The sequence below is a fragment of the Macaca fascicularis genome, chromosome 2 (genome assembly GCF_037993035.2).
Source record: "Macaca fascicularis isolate 582-1 chromosome 2, T2T-MFA8v1.1".
In the NCBI taxonomy this organism is placed as follows: domain Eukaryota; kingdom Metazoa; phylum Chordata; class Mammalia; order Primates; family Cercopithecidae; genus Macaca; species Macaca fascicularis.
Genome location: NC_088376.1, coordinates 2272171 through 2295991, shown reverse-complemented (window position 1 = coordinate 2295991; position 23821 = coordinate 2272171). Strand labels below are relative to the sequence as shown.

Genomic DNA, 23821 nt, shown 5'->3' with positions numbered 1-23821 from the left:
AGCACTTTGGGAGGCCAGGGTGGGTGGATCACCTGAGGTCAGGAGTTCGAGACCGGCCTGGCCAACATGGTGAAACCCTATCTCTACTAAAAATACAAAAATTAGCCGGGCGTGGTGGTTGGCACCTGTAATCCCAACTACTCGGGGGGCTGAGACAGGAGAATCACTTGAACCTGGGAGGCAGAGGTTGTGGTGAGCCAAGATCGCACCACTGCACTCCAGCCTGGGCGACAGAGTAAGAGTCCATCTCAAAAAAAGGAAAATAGGCAAACGAAAACCATGGACACACAAAAAAGTGGCCAATAAACACAGAAAAAGATATTCAAACTTAAAACTCAAAAATGCAAATCAAAACAAAACTCTGTGATCTATAAGACTGGCAAAGCTTAACAAGTGTAAACCCGTTCAACTTTTTGGAGGTTAACTCAATTCTCTTAAAATTTTAAGTGTGAATATTACTTTACCATCAATTCTAATAATGAGAATTTAGCTTACAGAAACAAATGTATAAATGTAAAGAAATAATTTCATCACACTCTAAGATTATGAAAAACATGGAATCAATGCAACTGTCCATGAGGATTAAATTATGGAACATCTACACAATGCGGTAATATAAAAGGCTTCAAGAAGACTAACTGGTTTAAAGAAAAATCCATGTGTGGGAGAAAAAGGTAGGACTCTTATTAGCAAGGATAATGGACAGTAAGTGTGAGCTTGGAGTCTGGGGAAGAATAAGGGAAAAGTGCATACCAGACAGACAGACTGACAGCTGTTCATCATCCACTGGAGAGGCTTTCTGACTGTCCTTTCCACCTCCTACTTGATTTTCTAGTTTGAGTCCACTGCACACCAGGGGAGCCTCCAGTGGACTTTTACAGTAAGGGTGGTCCAGCAACTCAGAACTAAGAATGTTCTGCTTGAGAGATCCATCCTCCTCCATCTGGTATGAGTTCTCACTGTGAACAGCCTTTTGGGACACAGGCCCATCTACACTACTCACAGATGTATCTGCTCCAGACACTGACAGTTTTACTCCGTCATCACTAAGAGAACTTGTCCGATTTTCCTGACCCAGAGTCGCAATTTCTTTTTCAGTTTCTGAAACGAACATGGTATTAGAATGATGTTCTGGTAAGGGGATGTCATGAATCAGCTCTGTACACTCCCACTTCGGAGAAGCACAAGATGACTGGTCCCAGGCGTGTGTGGCACTGCCATTCTGTTGGTCAGGGAATGCTTCGTCTAAACTAAGCTCTTTGCCCAAGAAAGGGCTTCCTTTAGTGTGGCCATCAGGCACATGAGAGTTCGTCCCCTTCACCACAGCATTGCTGTCCATATCTGGAAAGTACGGCTGCTGCCGACAAGAAGGGTCTTTAGGTTCCGGGGAAGGAAATGGGCTGCCACTGCCACCCTCACCGTTCTCCCTAAGGGTCTCTTGATGGTCCCCAGTGACCTTCTGTACCCAGCTTCGCTGGGCTTTTCTTAGCTTGCAAACTTTGCTTTTGGTTCTGAAGTGCTGGGATCTGAGAATCCTGTACCGAAATCTAATCATGGATAATTTCTCATACATCATAAGAGGAGATAATTTGATTCTTCTATGTCGGTTAAGTTGGAACTGCTTTGGAATCAAGGGTCCCCCATTCCTGTGGTGCTCCGGCCCTCGGCAGCAGCCGTAACAAAAGCCCTTTCTCTTGTGGTTGCTCAAGGTGACCACAATCGCGCCACTCTCCCCTGGACTTTGGCTCTCCCCATTGAACTTCATGGGAAAGTCAGAAGCCTGTGGGTCTGTCCTAGGTCTGTGACCATTGGCCTGACCTAAAGCACTATTGGATGGAAAGTCAGTAACTGTCTTCAAGAGATTTTTCTCTCTGCAGTATTCATGGTCAGAATTCTTTGCTGATGACAACAACTTCTCTGCTTGGAGTCTCAGGAGAGTCCTTGAGGAGGAAACGAAGTGTTTAGTGTCCTTTCTTTTCACTGGAGAGGACAGAGTGCTAGCATGTGGAGTATCCACACTGAACTTGGTCTTAGCACAAGGGGGTTCATCCTTGACCCATGTTTTCTGGATCTGAAGGGCTTTCTTTCCACCCTGGAAATGTCTCAACTGTCTATTCCTAGTAATTGGCCTTCCCAGCTTAGCTTTCAGAATGCACAAGTGTTGGTGAAAATAAAACTTCTTAAAGCCTCCAAACCCAGTGTTCCATTTCTCAGAAAAGGCTAAGTGGATTCCTTTCCTCCATAGAATTTTCCTCTGTTTTTTCATTTTCCTGATGCATAATGAGATCTGGATGCAGCTGTAAAGAAGAGAAGGAAGTTATATTTCTATCTAAAAATAAGGTCATGAAGACATATTCACAGTAATTAAGGTAGAAAATTGAAAAAAAAAAAAAAGAGTACATATACTTCAATTTAGACTATTAGACACAATGAAATCTTACCTGACCAAGGTTTTCATCACAATGAAAACTGAGAGGAGGGAGGACATGAGTACTCTAACAAGAAGCCATTTGCTGTACACCTGCCTCTAAGAAAAATAAACTTGAGTCATTTTAGACCAAGCACAGTGACTCACACCTGCAATCCCAGCACTCTGGGAAGCCAAGGTGGGAGGACTGCTTGAGCCCTGTAATCCTCACTCCTATAATCCCAGCTACTAGGTAGGCTGAGGCAGGAGAACTGCTTGAACCCGGGAGGCAGAGGTTGCACTAAGCTGAGATCATGCCACAGCACTCCAGCCTGGGGGACAAAAGGGAAACTCCGTCTCAAAAAAAAAAAAAAAAATGTGATTTCTGTAACCTCAGTGTGATTTGGAGAGGGAACTGAGGTAAACATGTGTTCAGTCCTCCATTTTTTTTTCCCCAGAGAAAACGTGTACACAGAAAGATAATACAGCACTTCTGAGTAAATTGTTAGCAAGTTGAAATTAAAATATTGGCTTCTGATTCGGTCTAGTGCTTCTTCCACTCTACCTGCAGTGGCTGGTGCCTTTCTTTCTAGACTAAAGAGCCTTCACTAATATTAGATCTTATTAAATCCTGAGGGGAAGTTATCATTTGGTTTTAACTGTCATTCATTTCCATCTACTGTCTCTAGAGTGTGTTTCTGCAGTATATGTGTGTATGCTTGTGTTGGTTCTTTTTTCTTATATTCACTTGAGATCCAGAACCATCACTGGGTGAGAGCATTTGATAAAGTGCTGTCCTTGCATGGCTACCCAGAGAGTCTTTGACTGGTAACAAAGGAGCCTGGCCTCCCTCTTGAGATGTTGACATCATATGTATTTACTAAATATCTACTGGCACATGACTATACAGAGCAAAAGTACCTGCTCTTTCTTTTAAAAATTTGCTGTACAGCCTGTAGTCCCAGCTACTCGGGAGGCTGAGGCAGGAGAATGGCGTGAACCCCAGAGGCGGAGCTTGCAGTGAGTTGAGATCGCGCCACTGCACTCCAGCCTGGGTGACAGAGCGAGACTCCGTCTCAAAAAAAAAAAAAAATTTGCTGTACAAAACAAATTATTTTGCTATGAGCAAATTATAATTAAGTCAATATGGAATCAGTCTTAAGTGGTATTTGGTCTCCTCTCCCTTCCTTGTCCTTCATTTCACAAATGAGAATACAGGGCCAGGCGTGGTGGCCCATGCCTGTAATCCCAGCACTTTGGGAGGCCGAGGCAGATGGATTACCTGAGGTCAGGAGTTCGAGACCAGCCTGGCCAACATGGTGAAACCCCGTCTCTACTAAAAATACAAAAATAATTAGCCAGGCATGATGATGGGTGCCTGTAATCTCAGCTACTTGGGAGGCTGAGGTAGGAGAATTGCTTGAACCTGGGAGGTGGAGGTTGCAGTAAGCCAAGATTGCGCCACTGCACTCGAGCCTGGGAGACAAGAGTGAAACTCTGTCTCAAAAAAAAAAGAAGCTACAGGACCTCAGAAAGCAGAAAGGCTCAGAAGTGGAGGCAACATATACCTATGAAAGTCAGGAGTATGGGTGGTGCTGAAAAGGCAGGGCTGGCTCAAAGTCTGAATAAGAAGCAGTGAAACTCCTAGATACCATCTCCTACCCCAGCAGATAATGAAAGTTTCACTTTTTGTGGCGGATGACCCAGGATAGTCCGGTATGTCATGTACAGCTGAGCACAGAGCCAGGAGGATAAATGAGTTTATACCGTGAATTCCCCTCCAGGCCCTTCCCTACTCAGCTTCCATAAGACTGGCAAGAAGCTCTATACCCACAGGAAGGTGACCAGTCCCTGGGGGAAAACAGATCATTCAGGCAGAAAAAACCTACAGATGGTGATATCTGGGGCTGTCTCAACAAAACAAGTCTGAACAATTACTCTATAGGGTGGCCTCAAGTTTAAGAAGCAATTAGACTTCAGATCCCTACTTAACTCCACATGGCAGTCAAGTGACCCTCCCCTACCCGAGACTGGAAGTTTATCCTTTAGAAAGAGTAAAATAGAAGGCCGGGCACGGTGGCTCACGCCTGTAATCCCAGCACTTTGGGAGGCCGAGGTGGGCGGATCACGAGGTCAGGAGATTGAGACCATCCTGCCTAACACAGTGAAACCCCGTCTCTACCAAAAATACAAAAAAAAAAAAAAAAAAATTAGCCGGGCATGGTGGCGGGTGCCTGTAGTCCAAACTGCTCGGGAGGCTGAGGCAGGCGCAATCTTGGCTTACTGCAACCTCCACCTCCCAGGTTCAAGCAATTCTCCTACCTCAGCCTCCCAAGTAGCTGAGATTACAGGCACCCATCATCATGCCTGGCTAATTATTTTTGTATTTTTAGTAGAGACGGGGTTTCACCATGTTGGCCAGGCTGGTCTCGAACTCCTGACCTCAGGTAATCCATCTGCCTCGGCCTCCCAAAGTGCTGGGATTACAGGCATGGGCCACCACGCCTCCCTGAACCCGGGAGGCAGAGATTGCAGTGAGCCGAGATTGCACCACTGCACTCCAGCCCGGGCGACAGAGCAAGACTCTGTCTCAAAAGAAAAGAAAAAAAAAAGAAAGAGTAAAATGGAAAGTCTGCAGACAGAGGGACTCCAGGCATAGTTTGAAGATGGAATTATATACTGCATATGAGACTCCAAACACACTTTGCCACTCATCTCCCAGAATGCTAGCAGTCTGTCTTATCCATACAAGCAGACTGAAGATTCTTTTCTGGAGACTGTAACTAGTCCACAAACACACACACACACACACACACAAATCCATAAAGATAAAGACATTACCCCCACAAAATGGCTCAGCATAGCCCACAGTGTACCCCAAAGTTGACATGTCTCACCATGTGTTAAGAGTTCCCAAGCAGTTTCTTAGTGGTCATTCTTAAAAACAACTAGATGGGCTGGGCGAGGTGGCTCACGCCTGTAATCCCAACACTTTGGGAGACCAAGGTAGGCAGATCACTTGAGGTCAGGAGTTCGAGACCAGCCTGGCCAACATGGCAAAACCCCATCTCTATTAAAAATACAAAAATTAGCTGAGCATGCTGGTACATGCCTATAATCCCAGCTACTTGGGAGGCTGAGGCACAGGAATCGCTTGAACCTGGGAGGCAGAGGTTGTGGTGAGCTGAGATTGCACCACTGCACTCTAGCCTGGGTGACACAGCGAGACTCCGTCTCAAAAAAATAAAAAAATAAAAAAATAAAGGATGACCAAGAATCACCAGACTTCTAGGGATAAAAACAGACCAAAAGAAACAGATAAAAGTAAAACCTATATATAGATTAGTTAACTTTTATAAACTAACAGGGAGGGGAGAAAAGGGAGCTATTGCTTAATGGGCACAGAATCTCAGTTTGGGAAGATAAAAAGGTTCTGGAGATGGATGGTGGTGATGGTTGCACAGCAATGCGAATGTACTTTAATGCCAATGAACTGTACACCTAAAAATGGTTAAAACAGTAAATTTTATGTTACGTATATTTTACCACAATTAAAAAAAAAAGAGGGAGCTGAGTGTGGTGGCTCACACCTATAATCCCAGCACTTTGGGAGGCCAAGACAGGCGGATCGCTTGAGGTCAGAGTTCAAGACCAACCTGGCCAACAGGGTGAAACCCCGACCCTACTAAAAATACAAAAAAATTAGCCAGGTGTGGTGGCACATGCTTATAATCCCAGCAAGTCGGGAGGCTGAGACACGAGAATTGCTTGAACCTGGGAGGTGAAGGCTGCAGTGAACTGAGATTGAGCCACTGTACTCCAGCCTCCAGCCTGGGTGACAAAGCAAGACTCTGTCTCAAAAAAAAAAAAAAAAAAACACCGAATACTATCTTCAAAGAAGCAAAAGCAAATATTATATCCATCGAAAAAAAAGAACAGGGTATTATTGTTTTTCAAAAGGAATGGTCAAAAACAAGAAAGGGGTCTTGAAAATTAAAAATAAGAGCACAAACTAAAAACAGAAAGCTTGGAAGTTAAAAAAAATAATAAATGAACAAAATGAAAAGATAACTGTTAAACTAGAAAAAAATATTTTCAACATGTATCATAAAGGCCTAATATTCCTAACATAGATAGAACTCTTAAATTAAGGGATAACTGAAAAAAAGCCTAATGGAAAATAGGAAAAATACATAAGGAGACAATTTACAAATAAAGCTTTTTAAATGTTTCTTAAGCTTAAGAAAGATGTCCAACTTCATTTATAAGGCAATTGGCAAAAATTATAACACATTCTCTTGGTGGGGAAGAGGGGCCTTTCCACACTTTGTTAGGAGGACTACAAATTGTTCCAATCTTTTTGGAGAGTAATCTGGTAACATTTAATAACTACAAAAGCATTTACCTTTTAATCCAGCAACCCCACTTTAAGGAATTTACCCTGAAGACATGCCTACAATAATACAAATATACACATGTACAAGGCTATTCATTGCAACACTGTTTATAATAGAAAAAATATTAAAAACAACCGGCAGGGAATCGTGGCTCAGCCTGTAATCCTGCACTTTGGGAGGCTGAGGTGGGTGGATTGCTTGAGCCCAGGAGTTTGAGACCACTCTGGGCAACATGGTGAAACCCTGTCTCTACTAAAAATACAAAAATTAGCCAGGCATGGTGGCACGTGCCTGTAATCCAGCTACTTGGGAGGCTGAGGCAGAAGAATTGCTTGAACCCGGGAGGCAGAGGTTGCAGTGAGCGGAGATCGCACCAGCGAACTCCAGCCTGGGGGACAAGAGCAAAACTCTACCTCCAAAAAAAATAAAATAAAATAACTGGCTAATACTCTTCGATCACGTCAATCAAAGTCCTGAAAGACAAGGACAGACTGAACTGTCCTAGAATGAAACACTGAGATTAAGGAGACGACAATTAAGAAAGGTGTAATCCTGGCTTCAGTCTCAGTTCAGAAAAAGAAATGTGACAATTGACAAAATTGGAATAAGGTGTGTAGATCAGTTAGCAGTATTCTCTCAATGTTAATTGCCTGGCCTTGACAATGTGCTGTAATTCTGTAACATTGGAGAGGCCAGGTACAGTGGTGAACACATATAGACCCACCTACTTGGGAGGTGGAGGCAGAAGGATTGTTTGAACCCAAGAGTTCAAGATCAGCCTGGGCAACATAGCAAGACTCTGTCTTCTTAAAAACTGAAGCAAGGTCGGGCGCAGTGGCTCATGCCTGTGATCCCAGCACTTTAGGAAGCAGGGGTGGGTGGATCAACTAAGGTCAGGAGTTCGAGACCAGCCTGGCCAACATAGAGAAACCCCATCTCTACCAAAAATACAAAAATTAGCCGGGCGTGGTGACATGAACCTGTAATCCCAGCTACTCAGGAGGCTGAGGCAGGAGAATCACTTGAACCCAGGAGGCAAAAGTTGCAGTGAGCCGAGATCATGCCACTGCACTCCAGCCTGGGCAACAGAGCAAGGCCATGTCTTCAAACAAACAAACAAACAAAAAACTGAAACAAAACATCAGAACAAAGCTAGGTGAAACATATAGAAAAGCTGTAATATTCTGCAATTTTTTTTGGTAAATTTGAAGTGATTTCGAAGTTAAAAGTGAAACACTGAAACATTTAAAATTTTGAGCAATCTCCCAGAAAGTACCACAAAATGACAGACTGAAACTAACATAACTACTAACAAAAAACGTTTACAGAGATGTAAGTTATCAAAATATTTACCTCCCATGCATCCTTCTTAGAGAGTCACAGGAGGAGGTACTCTGGCAAATAAGAGTAAGTCAAGAAGACACAGGATGCAGGAAATGAGATCCAAAACAAGGGTCAGGCAAAGAGAATACTAAAGATAACAGTAAAAATAGATGCAGAATGACAATGTGCCTCAAGTCTGGAGGGCCACCAATCCAGAAGGGAGCGGTCAAAAGTCGGTCAAAAGGCTCCAAGAATGTGATATCGATAGAATTTCTAAAATGTATGAGTGCAAATAAAGGAGATACAGACAACCAGAAGAGAGTCTGCAGTTAGCAGTAGGTACAGACAACACTAAACAAAAGATAAAGACAATTAACTTCAGGGACAACAGAAATATGTACAAGAAAGGGAAAACAGTGGTTGTAAACCTTGGTGTACTACATGGTTTAACTATGACTACCATTTACATAACAGTAATAAGCTAAACATAGATCTAACCCAACGCTTCTCAACCAGATACTCCATACCACTCCAACCCAACATTTGGAAATGTGTAGGAAATTCTTGGTTGCTGTAATACATCCAAGTTGGTATTGACATTTACTGCTGGGGTCCAAGGACGCTAAATATATGCAATAAACACAGCAATGAAGAATTATCTCACCTGGAATGGTAACACTGCCCCCATTCAAGAAAATTAGTTCTAGAAAAAATTACGGTATCCCCACAGTGGGAAGATACAGTGGTACCTTGGAGGGCAGATAAGAAGTATGCAGGTACACAGGCGTGGGGAACAGAGGCGGAAAAGAAAATCTTCATCTTCAAGTCAACAGATGAAGCATAAACTAAGTAACCAAAAGTTACATTATAAAAAGGTAATTTAGGCCGGGCACAGTGGCTCATGCCTGTACTCCCAGCATTTTGGGAGGCTGAGGCAGGCAGATTATTTGAGGTCAGGAGTTCGAGACCAGCCTGGCCAACACGGTGAAACCTTGTCTCTACTACAAATACAAAAATTAGCCAGACATGGTGGCAGGTGCCTGTAATCTCAGCTACTCGGGAGGCTGAGGCAGGAGAATCACTTGAACCTGGGAGACGGAGGTTGCAGTGACTGGAGATCATGCCACTGTACTCTGGCCTGGGTGACAGGAAGACTCCATCTCAAAAATAAATTTAAGGCCGGGCGCGGTGGCTCAAGCCTGTAATCCCAGCACTTTGGGAGGCCGAGACGGGCGGATCACAAGGTCAGGAGATCGAGACCACAGTGAAACCCCGTCTCTACTAAAAATACAAAAAATTAGCCGGGCGCGGTGGCGGGCGCCTGTAGTCCCAGCTACTCAGGAGGCTGAGGCAGGAGAATGGCGTGAACCCAGGAGGCGGAGCTTGCAGTGAGCCGAGATCGCGCCACTGCACTCCAGCCTGGGCGACAGCGTGAGACTCCGTCTCAAAAAAAAAAAAAAAAAAAAAAAAAATTTAAAAAATGTAAAAGGTAATTTAAAGACATGTTGTTTATACCAAAGCAATACCTCAAAGACTTGAAAGAGGCTGCTTTTGGTGAATGGGAAACAGCAGAAAGGGGCAAGATTCTGAGAACTAAGTCAGGAAAAAAGGCTAACGGTTTCTGCCTTCAGTACACAGATTTCCACTATAAGGCATAGTACCTTATCCTTAACTATGCATGGTATCCCTCAGTCCAGATAACAATCGTTTTCTACTCCAGATAGTAAGTCTCAGGTTACCCTGTTTATGTCTATGCGGAGAACAAAGGGAGGTCAGGTGTGGAAATACTTGTCTGAAACAGACTTTCAAACAACTCCTCATATTTTCTGTCCCACCTTCACCTCCACAGTACATGACACAGCTAATCTTGAGACTTTTAAAGGGTTTGGTAACATAACATGACTATTTGAAGGCTCTCTCCACTGTTGGTTTGGGATACAGCTTTCTCAAGTTGGCGAATTAGTTGCCATTAGTCTTGCCTGCTTTCCAGCTTTCACAATATTGTTGTTCTTCTTATTGTTCCTGTTCTTTGTTATCTAGAGAGCTTTTTTTTTTTTTTTTGAGACGGAGTCTCGCTCTGCCGCCCAGGCTGGAGTGCAGTAGCTGGATCTCAGCTCACTGCAAGCTCCGCCTCCCGGGTTCACGCCATTCTCCTGCCTCAGCCTCCCAAGTAGCTGGGACTACAGGCACCCGCCACCTCGCCCGGCTAATTTTTTGTATTTTTAAAGTAGAGACGGGGTTTCACCGTGTCAGCCAGGATGGTCTCGATCTCCTGACCTCGTGATCCGCCCGTCTCGGCCTCCCAAAGTGCTGGGATTACAGGCTTGAGCCACCGCGCCCGGCTCGATCTAGAGAGTTTTTTAAGTCCTCTATTGTTTTAATGAAATTTTCAGGCTGGCATGAAATTAAATGTATATGTTCAACCCACCACCTTTACCATAATACACTGTTGAATGAAAAAAATCAAGTTGCTGACCAATAAGTACCAGCCCACTTTTGTTAAAAGGAAAAATATATGCCTATGCTTGAATCTTTGAAGAAAAATGTCTAAAAGCATACACACCAAACTATCAACAGTTTAGGATTACAGTTCCTAAACTGTGCCCAAGGTAACCTGGGATTCTGCAGAGAACTCACAAGAGCACCACAGGAAATTCTAAATTACAGGGAAAAAGTGATCTTCTATACTCGTCAAACACCCTGTAAACTACTAGTTCAAGACAGTTCAGTTTCAAAATAGATCACACTATATTCCTTTTGATGATATCATAATCTTTGCAAAGCTGAGTATCTGTTGGTTGCTGTGATTTTAAAAAAATATTGTGCAAATACCAATTCAGAGCAAAAAATGAGTGGAGAAAACAAAGATATAAACAAATGTTACTTATTTTTTAAAATAGCGAGATGGTGGCCGGGCATGGTGGCACACACTTGTAAGCATAGCACTTTTGAAGGTCAAGCATGGCAGATCACCTGAGGTCAGGAGTTCGAGACCAGCCTGGTCAACATGGTGAAACCCTCTTACTAAAAATACAAAAGTTAGCCAGGTGTGGTGGTGGGCATCAATAATGGCCAGCTTCTCACGAGCCTGAAGCAGGAGAATCACTTCAACCAGGGAAGTGAATGTTGCAATGAGCCAAGATCATGCCACTGGACTCCAGCCTGGGTGACACAGTGAGACTCCGTTTCTAAATAAATATTTAAAATTAGAAATTAAAAACATAAAATAAAGTAGCGAGATGGGTTCTTGTTATGTTGCCCAGACTGCTCTTGAACTCCTGGTCTCAAATGATCTTCCCACCTCAACCTCCCAAAGTGGTGGGATTATAGGCATAAGCCTCCATGCCCAGCCAAAAAAAAAAATTTTTTTGTTTTAATTAAAAAGGTAAAAGGTAATGTGGGTGGCCACGTCCAGTACGATTCCAGGGTTTGTGTTTTGTAGTGCCCAACAAGTATATGCAGTAAATAACTGCAGTTATTTAAGAATGAAATTAAAACGTCATTTTATCTTTCTCTTCCTTATTTCTGTTTGAGTGTCTCACTCTGTCACCCAGGCTGGACTGCAGTGGTGCAACCAGAGCTCACCTCAACTTTCCAGGCTCCAGCAATCCTCCCTCAGCCTCCTGAGTAGCTGGGACTACAGCAGACGCACACCACCAAGCCTGGCGATTTATTTATTTGTTTGTTTGTTTGTTTATTGTAGAAATAAGGACTGTGTTGCCCAGATTGGTCTTAAGCTCCTGGACTCAAGTGATCCGCCCACCAAAACAGCTGAGATTATAGACATGAGCCACCACATCTATCTGATTTTGTCTTTCAATTTGTGGATTTCTTAGATGTCGATTAGGTTGTGAGAACATAAATACTTCATTTTTATTTTTCGAGACAGAGTCTTGCTCTGTTGCCCAGGCTGGAGTGCAGTGGCGCGATCTCGGCTCACTGCAAGCTCCGCCTCCTGGGTTCACACCATTCTCCTGCCTCAGCCTCCCAAGTAGCTGGACTACAGGCACCTGCCACCACATCCGGCTAATTTTTTTGTATTTTTAGTAGAAACAGGGTTTTACTGTGTTAGCCAGGATGGTCTCAATCTCCCGACCTCATGATCTGCCTGCTGGAATTACAGGCGTGAGCCACCGCATCCGGCCCATAAATACTTCTCAAGCTATTTGAACCTAATTACTTAATAAATTAAACTATTAAGCTTAGGGACATGTAAAAAACATATTAAGGAGGGTGTAAACAGAGAAAATTTAGGAATCTCTAGAGTACTGTTTTACCTTGTCAGTGGAAAAAAATCACTTATATATAAACAAACTTCTTAATATGAAATAACATAATTCAAATAAACTCTTACTATGGTATACTGCCAATATCAGCCAGGCATGGTGGCTTATGCCTGTAATCCCAGCACTTTGGGAGGCAGACGTGGAGTATCGCTTGAGCCCAGGAGTTCAAGATCACCTGCCTCGGCAACACAGGGAGATCCTGTCTCAAAAAAAAAAATAAAAAAGAAAAACTTAGTCAAAAGTGGTGGTACATGCCTGTGTTCCCATCTACTCAGGAGGGTGAGGTGGAACGATCGCTTGAGCATGGCAGGTCAAAGTTTCACTGAGCTATGATCACACCACTGCACTCTCGCTTAGGTGACTCTCTCTCAAAAAAAAAAAAAAAAAAGCCGGGCGCGGTGGCTCAAGCCTGTAATCCCAGCACTTTGGGAGGCCGAGACGGGCGGATCACAAGGTCAGGAGATCGAGACCATCCTGGCTAATACGGTGAAACCCCGTCTCTACTAAAAAAATACAAAAAAAAAAACTAGCCGGGCAAGGTGGCGGGCGCCTGTAGTCCCAGCTACTCGGGAGGCTGAGGCAGGAGAATGGCGTAAAACCCGGGAGGCGGAGCTTGCAGTGAGCTGAGATCCGGCCACTGCACTCCAGCCTCGGTGATAGAGCGAGACTCCGTCTCAAAAAAAAAAAAAAAAAAAAAAAGTCACATTCAGGGTACAACGGAAATATCTGGCAAAAGGGTCAGGAAACACCTCTCTGAATAAATTATTTTTTCTCTGAAGAAATTATTTTTCAGCTGAGACAAATGATGAGCAAGAGTTACTAGGCAAGAGAGAGAATTCAGTATTCCAAGGAACGGAAATAACTTCAGTAACACAGGCACCAAAGGGGTAGGTAAGGAACAGAAGAGCTAAATTCATGACGGTGATACTTAACATAAGGTTGGTATGAAGCCACTGAAAGACAAAGATCTGATTCACATTCTTGAAAAAAATCATTCTACCTGCAATGTGCAGAATGCCTAGGAGAAGGTCACAGCAGAAGAAACCCATTAGAAGTCTGTTACAGGTAAATCAATGCAGATACAGTGTGACAGTTTCTTAGACTGAAAAACTGGGAGGATGTAGCAAAGTGAATCAATCTTCAGGACACAGAAAGGATTTGTCATTTGTCAAAAGCCTATCTGTAGGGAGTAAAAGTTCCAGTATCAGTTACTAGGTAGATAGTGGTATCACTGATATGAAACACAGATGGAGATAGATTAGGGGAAGGTTATACTGACTATGCCTTTAGTCTTTCACATGTTGAATTTGAGATGACCATTAGAAATCCAAGTGGATATATACCATTGGATACACAGTTCAAGAATTCTGAAAAGAGGACATCATGTGAATTCCAGTTTTCAGCTTAAGAGTAACCAAAGCTATAGAAAATGATAAGATCACTCAGAAAGAATTTGCAAAAGGTAGAAGAGAATGTACCCTAGGGCAATATCCCAAGGAACTCCAGGATTTTTTTTTCTTTTTTTGAGAGGCAGTTTCACTCTTGTTGCCCAGGCTGGAGCACAATGGCATGATCTCCACTCACTGCAACCTCCGCCTCCTGGGTTCAAGCAATTCTCCTGCCTCAGTCTCCCAGGTAGCTGGGATTACAGGCACGTGTCACCACGCCCAGATAATTTTGTATTTTTAGTAGAGACGGGTTTCTCCATGTTGCTCAGGCTGGTCTCAACCTGCCGACCTCAGGTGATCCGCCCAACTCAGCCTCCCAAAGTGCTGGGAATACAGGTGTGCTCAGGTGGAACTCCAGGATTTAAGAGTGAGATAAAGAAAGAAGACTAAGCAAAGGAAAGTGAAAAGGAGAGATAAGGTGGAAAATCAGGTAAAGGTGGTATCAGCAAAGCTAGAACAAGTTTCTAAAAAGAGGGAAATGGTCAAAGGTTGTTGAGAAGTCAAGCTAGATAAGGATTAAAAGTGTTCACTGAATTCTCTTGACATTTGCAGGAGAAATTTTAGTACAAGGGAAAGGACAAAAACCAAGGTGGAATAAAGAAGGCGATACATAAAAATTGCTCAGGAAGCCTGGGTAAAGCTGAAACATTTTTTAACGGAGATTCTTATACGTGTTTAAATTCTGATGAAGTACTTTACTTGTGGATAAAGACTGCAGATTAAGCAGACACATTTTACCATCATTCCCTCCTAAAACTTCATTAAGAATAAAAAAATTTCCCTTAATCTTTTTTCTTTTCTTTTTTTTAAAAAGAAGGTCTCATTCTGTCTGCCATGGCTCACTGTAGCCCCAAACTCCCAGGCTCAAGTGATCCTCCTGACTTAGCCTTCTGAGTACCTAAGATTACAGATGTGAGCGAATAAATTAATTTTTTAAAAGAAAAAACCAGCCAGGCACCATGGTACATGTCTGTAATCCCAGCTACTCAAGAGGCTGAGGCAGAAGAATCCTTTGAGGGCAAGAGTTTGAGACCAACCTGGACAACATAGCAAGACCCATCCCTAAATAACTAATTAAAATTAATTTTTTTTTTTTTGAGACGGAGTCTCACTATGTCACCCAGACTGGAGTGCAGTGGCATATCTCGGCTCACTGCAACCTCTGCCTCCCAGGTTCAAGGATTCTCCAGCCTCAGCCCCCCAAGTAGCTGGGACTACAGGCGTGTGCCACCAGGACTGACTAATTTTCATATTTTTAGTAGAAAGGGGGTTTCACCATGTTGGCCAGGTTGTAACTTACATATTTTTAATTGACAAATAATTGTGTATATTTATGGAATGCAATGTCATGGTTTGATCTATATATACACTGTAGAAAGACTCAATAAAGCTAATTAGCATATTCATCACCTCACCAACTTTATGTTTTGTCATGAGAACAATAAAAATCTGTTGTTCTTAACAATTTTGAGGCCGGGCGCGGTGGCTCAAGCCTGTAATCCCAGCACTTTGGGAGGCCGAGACGGGTGGATCACGAGGTCAGGAGATCGAGACCATCCTGGCTAACATGGTGAAACCCCGTCTCTACTAAAAAATACAAAAAGCTAGCCGGGTGATGTGGCGGACGCCTGTAGTCCCAGCTACTTGGGAGGCTGAGGCAGGAGAATGGCATGAACCCGGGAGGCGGAGCTTGCAGTGAGCTGAGATCCGGCCACTGCACTCCAGCCTGGGTGACAGAGCGAGACTCCGTCTCAAAAAAAAAAAAAAAAACAATTTTGAAATATACACTTTTTTTCTTTTTTTTTTGTTTTTGAGACAGAGTTTCGCTTTTGTTGCCCAGGCTGGAATCTCGGCTCACTACTACCTCCACCTCCAGGGTTTAAGCGATTCTCCTGCCTCAGCCTCCCAAGTAGCTGTGATTACAGGCATGCGCCACCACGCCCAGCTAATTTTTTATTTTCAGTAGAGACGGGGTTTCACCATGTTGGTCAGGCTGGTCTCGAACTCCTGACTTCAGGTGATCTGCCTCAGCTTCCCAAAGTGCTGCAATTACAGGCGTTAAGCCACCGCGTCTGGCCTTCATTCTAAACTGTGGTTCCCATGCAATGGGATAGATCACTACAAGTTATTCCTCCAATCTGAGACTTTTCCATCCTTTGATCAACATCTTAAGAATTTTTTAACTTAATTTTTTAAAGATATAATTCACTTGCAGTGAAATACATAAAACTGAAGGGCTTTTGTTTTTTAAAGCATACATACACAAAATAGAAGACCAAACAACAACAAAAACATTTTGAAAGTTGGAACGTGGATTGACTTAAAGATCTAAAGAAGTTGGCCGGGCGCGGTGGCTCAAGCCTGTAATCCCAGCACTTTGGGAGGCCGAGACGGGCGGATCACTAGGTCAGGAGATCGAGACCATCCTGGCTAACACGGTGAAACCCCGTCTCTACTAAAAAATACAAAAAACTAGCCGGGCGAGGTGGCGGGCGCCTGTAGTCCCAGCTACTCAGGAGGCTGAGACAGGAGAATGGCCCGAACCCGGGAGGCGGAGCTTGCAGTGAGCTGAGATCCGGCCACTGCACTCCAGCCTGGGCAACAGAGCGAGACTCCGTCTCAAAAAAAAAAAAAAAAAAAAAAAAAAGATCTAAAGAAGTTAAATCTTGGTTGGGGCTGGGCGCGGTGGCTCACGCCTATAATCCTAGCACTTTGGGAGGCCGAGGCAGGCAGATCACCTGGGTTTGGGAGTTCTAGACCAGCCTGACCAACATGGAGAAACCCCATCTCTACTAAGAATACAAAAATTAGCCGGGCATGATGGGTGCATGCTTTTAATCCTAGTTACTCAGGAGGCTAAGGCAGGAGAATCGCTTGAACCCAGGAGGTGGAGGTTGCGGTGAGCCAAGATCACACCATTGCACTTCAGCCTGGGCAACAAGAGTGAAACCCTGTCTTAAGAAAAAACAAATAAATAAATAAATAAAAATAAATATCAGTCGGATGCCATGGCTCACGCCTGTAATCCCAACACTTTGGGAGGCTGAGGCGGGCAGATCACCTGAGGTCAGATGTTTGAGACCAGCCTGGCCAACTTGGCAAACCCCATCTCTACTAAAATACAAAAATTAGCAGGGCATGGTGGCGTGCACCTGTAATCTCAGCTACTTGGGAGGCTGAGGCAGGAGAATTGCTTGAACCTGGGAGGTGGAGGTTGCAGTGAGCCAAGTTCATGCCACTACACTCCAGCCTGGGCAACAGAGCGAGATTGTCTCAAAAAAAAAAAAAAAAAAAAAGTTAAATCTCAAGCTTGCAGGGAGGAAAGCAATTTAAAGAACAATACCTCAAAACAGGTCAGGAATTGTTCTACAGAGGGATGTGAATGTGAATATGATGCTAAAAATAAAAGGATTGGTCAAATGATTTAAATATCCTCCCACACACCACAAAACCAGCCAACTATCCCCTACCCATCGTTGAAGAAACCTGGAGTTTTCTTCTCTAAACTACAACAGCACAGCCCAATAAAATGTCTTACCCAGTATGGTAGCCTCTGGGCAAATGTGGCCATTAAGCACTTGAAATGTGTCTAGTGCAAGTGAGGAACTAAACCTTTAATTTTAATTATTTAGATTTAGGCTGCTACACATGGCCAGCGGCTACCATATTGGATAGTGCAGCTCTACTATCCAATATGGCAGCCACTAACCACATGTAGCAGCTTAAAACAATCCTATGTAAAAACAAAGAATTCCTGGACTGGAACGCTTTTCAACTGGTCCAGCTGAGAATGAGGTCATCTTACTGAAAATAGTTGAGTTAAATGAACATGAATGAATGTTTATAAAATGAATGCTAAGACCTTCAGCCTTTCCCTCAGTTTAGCAACCAGACTGCTGGAAGCCCAATTTGTACTCTCCAAGTAGGAGGTCCCTTCTTTAGGGAATCTGACCCTGGAGCAATGACAAGACACTGCCATTGAAGGTTCTCAAATAAAACGGCCCAGGAATTAAAAGCAAACTTCACATCGGTTTCCTTTACATTTCTGCCCCTGTATTCCCAGCCATGCTGCTGTATGTTCATATTGACCAAATACCAACATTCCTTCAAAGATAAAACACACACACACAAGGGAAACAGAAGTGAGGTTTACACTCTTGTTAGATAGATACTCACTGACCCTAGGACAGCCCCAAGCCTGAACAGCCCCTTAATGAGCCCAATATTTGGGTGAAAGTTCACAGCGCAGCCACTGTACAGGTTAACTGAAGCTTCACTATGAAAAAGTTATATCGGCCAAGTGTGGTGGCTCAAGCCTGTAATCCCAGCACTCTGGGAGGCCAAGGCGGGCGGACTGCTTAAATCAATCTGCATTCCAACTTCCAAAATGTTTTTGCTGTTTTTCTGTCTTCCATTTTGTGTACATATGCTTTAAAAAACAAAAACTCTTAAAGTCTATGTATTTCATTGTATCTTTTTTTTTTTTTTTTTTTTTTTGAGAGGGAGTCTCACTGTGTCGCCCAGGCTGAAGTGCAATGACCTGATCTCGGCTCACTGCAAGCTCCACCTCCCAGGTTCAAGAGATTCTCCCGCCTCAGCCTCCTGAGTAGCTGGGAGTACAAGTGTGTGCCACTACGCCCAGGTAATTTTTGTATTTTTAATAGAGACAGGGTCTCACTATGTTGGCCAGGCTGGTCTCAAACTCCTGACCTCAGGTGATCCACCGGCCTCAGCCTCCCTAAGTGCTGGGATTACAGGCGACAGCCACTGCGCCAAGCCATAAATTATATCTTTAAAAAATTAAGTTAAAAAATTCTTGAAAATTTTAGTCTCAAGTAGTTTGAGAGTCCGAAGACTGCCTCAAGAGCCAGTCAGTGACTTCTAACCTTCACTTTTTGCTAGGTTGTTACAACTCCCTAGAGCTGCTTTGTTTCAATGTTAAATCTGCAGTATCAGTTTAGATTGAAACTGTAACCCTGGGTTCATACTAACCCTTCACATATACCTCTATTTGTCTCCTGTCAGAATCTGAAATTCAACATCAATTAAAACTTCAGAATTAAGGTATTTCAGACACAAAAATAAAATTTTAGAGATTCAGCTATTTGGTTTCTCAGATACATACCAGGTCTCTCTAGACTCTGAATATATTAGACAATCTATGTGTTAACATGACTTGTTTTTTTGTTTTGAGACAGAGTCTCACCCTGTTGCCCAGGCCGGAGTGCAATGGTGCAATCTCGGCTCACTGCAACCTCCGCCTCATGGGTTCAAACGATTCTCCTGCCTCAGCCTCCCGAGTAGCTGGGATTATAGGCGCCCGCCACCATGCCCAGCTAATTTTTTTTTGTATTTTCAGTAGACACGGGGTTTCACTGTGTTGGCCAGGCTATTCTCAAACTCCTGACTCGTGATCCACACACCTTGGCCTCCCAAAGTGCTGGGATTACAGGCATGAGCCACCGCGCCAGGCCAACATGACTTTTTAAATCAGTGACTTCAGAATGTCCTTTGTCATCTGGTTGTAGAAAATCAACATGCTGCTGACTGGGTATGGTGGCTCACACCTGTAAACCCAGCGCTTTGGGAGGCCAAGACAGGTAGATCACTTGAGGTCACGAGTTCAAGACCAGCCTGGCCAACATGGTGAAACCCCGTCTCCACCAAAAATACAGAAGTTAGCTAGGCGTGGTGGTGGGCGCTCTAATCCCAGCTACTTGGGAGGCTGAGACAGGAGAATCACTTAAACCCAGGAGGCGGAAGTTGCAGCGAGCTGAGATCCAGCCATTGCCTCCAGCCTGCACAACAAGACTGAAACTCTGTCTCAAAAAAAAGAAAAAAGAAAATCAACATGCTATAAACATGATCATTTTAGAGAAAACATAATTTAGTATATTTGGAGAATCTGTAATATAAGGTCCATTTCCGGCTCTACTAATAATAGAGTAGGAACTGCTAAAGCAATGAGAAGGCTACCAAAGAATACTTTGAGAATGAATGTATTTCCCTAAAAGAGAATGCGCAACTCAGCCTGATGGCCTATTTACCCTAATTTTGAAAATATTACCCACACCCCAAAAAAAGTCACAAGGGTTTCACCATAATGGGTAAGAAAAATACATGTGAAACACTGTGACCACCTTATCAGTTGACCCCTCCTAAGCGTCTACTAAATTCTTTAAATACGTAACAGAGTACAATCTAACCCGGAAAAGAAACAGGAACTAAAACCTCGCAAAGACATGCTTAATATCGCCAATGCCAAGGTGATCTACTTCAATCAGATGTTTGGCAACTAGAGAAGCACAGAATCCCCTGTTCCCAAACTGAGCTCCATAGGAAGCTGGCTAATAACACGAAGTAAGGCCATGCATGCCAGGATAGAGGAGGCAGAAAGGCAGGCCTGTGTATAGAGCACTGGGTTTATGACAAGCTAGAATAAAAGCAAAATACTGTTAAATTTCAATTTTTCTATGATTTTTGAAGGGTTCACATAATAGCCTACCCAAAAAAAAAGGCTAATTTACCAAGTGATATAGGCTAGGCGCAGTAACTCATGCCTGTAACCCCATCACCTTTTTTTTTTTTTTTTTTTTGAGAGGAAGTTTTGCTCTTGTTGCCCAAGCTGGAGTGTGATGCCGTGATCTCAGCTCACGGCAACCTCTCCTCCCAGGTTCAAGCTATTCTCCTGCCTCAGCCTTCCGAGTAGCTGGGATTACAGGCCTGCGCCACCACGCCTGGCTAATTTTGTATTTTTAGTAGAGATGGGGTTTCACCATGTTGGTCAGGCTGATCTCAAACTCCCAACCTCAGGTGATCCGCCCGTCTCCGCCTCCCAAAGTGCTGGGATTACTGGCGTCAGACACCGCGACTGATTCCAGCACTTTTGAGAGGCCAAGGCAGGTAGATCACTTGAGCTCAGGAGTTCGAGACCAGCCTGGCCAATATGGTGAAACCCCGTGTCTACTAAAAATACAAAAATTAGCCGGGTGTGATGGCGGGAACCTGTAATCCCAGCTACTCTGGAGGCTGAGACAGGAGAATCTCTTGAACCCGGGAGGCGGAGGTTGCAGTGAGCCAAAAAGATCGCGCCATTGCACTCCAGCCTGTTACAGTGAGACCCGGTCCCCTCGCCAAAAAAAAAAATTGTGAGCCAAGGTGTAAATGAAGCCCCTCTCCCCATCACCCTCCCCTACAAACCAAGCTTTTCTCCTAGAAAAGATGCACTGGGAAAAAGCTACGTTGAGTAAAGATCAAAACTGATACAAGCCATCCCTTATACCAATAATGTGCTATCAACAAGCGTGAGACATGTGGATGACTAGGAGAGAGTCTGGTTTCTTCCTGATGCTGCCCACCCAAAACAGAGACTGCAGTTAGGCTCTGACCACACAAGTGCCTGGCATCTCCGGGCACCCTTCTCTATACCAAGCTTAGTTATTCCGGGCAAAACGCAAAACAACAGAATTAGGAACCTATCATGAAGTGTCCTGGATATTCTTAAATTTAACCAGATTCTCAAAACATTTCATAACGTCTGCTTTCTTCATTTAATTCTCCAAACATTATAATTTATATTGGTAGAAGAAAGTCCCACTTTACCTGGGGTGAAAAAGGTCGAAATGCCTAGCATGAGATGAAAAAACACTACCAGACAGCAGGGTAGGATTTCACCTCGGCTATTCTGGCTCTAAGTCCAAAACTCCCACATCCTCTCCGCATCCCTCCTCCCGCGACAGAGTGGCCACAGGGCGCAGAGCGGGGGACGATACCACTCAGCGCAGACTGAAGGGAAAAGACATCTCCCGCCGCGCTCATGCCCAACCGGGCTCTCTGGAAAAGGGTCCCGGGAGGGCGAGGGAAAGAACCAAGGCCGGAAGGAGGCAGAGCGGTCTGAGCAAATAAGAAACCCGGACTTCCAAGGCGGCCGGAGCCGGAGGCCTGTGACAGCCGCTCCTCCTCCCAGAGCTTTCCCGGCTTCGTGAGGAGCTGGGGGGCGCCAGCTTCCCGGTGCCTGCGCCGCACAGCCCGGCTGGAGTGAGAGCGCAGGGCAGCGGCCCCTCGGGACCAGCTCGCGCGCCTCCCCCGGAACGGCAGACTGTGGCCGAGACGGACCGCGGCCTCCGGCTCGGGCGGGGGAGGGCGGCTCGAGGCCTCCGGACCGGGCGCTGAGCTGGCGCGCACCGGCGCGGGAATGGCCCCAGCCAGCCCCGCCAGGCGATCGCTGAATCCGTCATTTGGCTGCCCACGTCCCAGCTTACCTGCGACCCTCGTTCCTGGCAGCTGCCCCGCCACCGGCCCCGACGCGGCAGCAGCCTGGACCGCGGGCCCCGCCTTCGTCAGCTCCAGGGGAAGCCCCGCCAGCGAAGAGGCGTCCGGCCTGCTCGCCGCGGCCACAGCCGCCGAGCTTCCTCTGAAGCGGCTGCCGCGACGCCGGCGCCGGCCTATCGCGTCACCTCCTCCGCGCCCTTCCGCCTGCGGGGCTGGGCCTGGCACCGCCCCGCTTCCGGTGCTCCCGCCCCGCCCCCCGGCCCGCAGCCGCCCCGCCCCCCGGCCCGCAGCCGCCCCGCCCCCGACCGTCACCGCGTCCTTAGTCCCAGCCTCCCTCAGAACGCGCTGGCTTGGGAGCTGCGTTCGGGAGCTGCGTTCAGGAGCTGCGAAGCGCGTTTGAGACTTCAGCCCATTCTCCAGCTTTTAACCTAAAAGGGCTAAATCAGACCGCAGCTAGTGTACACCCCGACCCTCCGCTGACCCCGTCACCCCTGCGCCGAAAGCTAACGACCCATCCCAGCTCTGGACGTCGTGAGGCCTGGCCAGGCGTCCCCTCTCTGGTTTTCCCATTGATCTTACCCCGGTATTGGGATTGGCCTCTTTATCTGTGTCCTTCCCGCCTCAACTGTGAATGCTTTCCAAAGTTACAAGCCAGTGTTCTGACAGGTCCTGACATAATAATAGCAGATTTATGGCGGAAGATGAGTTCAGTTTTGAACATACTCGATCTGGAAGAATAAAGTGGAGGTGACTGCAATGGAATACCAAGGGTGTGTTGCTGAGAGCCTGTGTAGACAATAAGGATATGCATTGATGGTGGAGAAAATAAAAACAATACCAAAGCCAACTGCAGGATGGTTTGCTTTTAATTATCACCATGTGTCAGAAAATTCTAAACAATGTTAACGATAAAGTACTTCTCTCTAGATAAAGTACTCCTCTCCAAACGAAAGCTTTTAGTCTTTTTTTTTTTTTTTTTTTTTTTTTTGAGAGGGAGTCTCGCTCTGTCGCCCAGGCTGGGGTGCAGTGGCCGGATCTCAGCTCACTGCAAGCTCCGCCTCCCGGGTTTACGCCATTCTCCTGCCTCAGCCTCCCAAGTAGCTGGGACTACAGGCGCCCGCCACCTCGCCCAGCTAGTTTTTTGTATTTTTTAGTAGAGACGGGGTTTCACCGTGTTAGCCAGGATGGTCTCCATCTCCTGACCTCGTGATCCGCCCGTCTCGGCCTCCCAAAGTGCTGGGATTACAGGCTTGAGCCACCGCGCCCGGCTGTTTAGTCTTATTTCTAAACAATGGCTGGAATTATTGTTGATTTTTTTTTCTTTTTTCTTCTTTTTTTTTCAAACAGGGTCTTGCTCTCTCGCCCAGGCTGGAGTACAGTGGCACAACCTAGGCTAGCTGTAACCTCTGCCTCCCGGGCTCAAGCAATCCTCCCACTTCATCCTCCAAAGTAGTTGGGACCACAGGCTCCTGCACCACTCCCGGCTAATTTTTTTGTTATTATTATTATTACTATCATTATTTTTGTAGCGATGACTTCTTCCTATGTTGCCCAGGCTGATCTTGAACCCCTGAGCTCAAGTGATCCTCCCACCTGGGCCTCCCACAGTGCTCGAATTACAGGCGTGAACCACCACGCCAGGCCCTCTCTTTTCTTTTTTGAGACGGAGTCTTGCTCTGTGGCCCAGGC

General features: G+C 45.2%; 1 protein-coding gene across 8 annotated transcripts in view; it reads right to left on the bottom strand.

Annotated features, from left to right (window-relative positions):
* Positions 1-22276, bottom strand: part of SENP5 (SUMO specific peptidase 5) — a 77421-nt gene extending 55145 nt beyond the window's left edge. For 6 of the 8 annotated variants that reach the window (XM_005545294.5, XM_065539642.2, XM_015444743.4 and 3 more), the window contains exons 1-2: positions 22123-22276; positions 754-2297 (exon numbers count right to left, since the gene is read on the bottom strand). In XM_005545294.5, the coding sequence (XP_005545351.2) occupies positions 754-2266 (1513 nt within the window). In that variant the 5' untranslated portion in view covers positions 2267-2297; positions 22123-22276. Of the gene's footprint in view, positions 1-753; positions 2298-12481; positions 12613-22122 lie in introns of all 8 variants that reach the window. The other 2 variants (XM_065539641.2, XM_074030704.1) reach the window with 1 other exon arrangement.
* Between the last annotated feature and the right edge of the window lie 1545 nt (positions 22277-23821).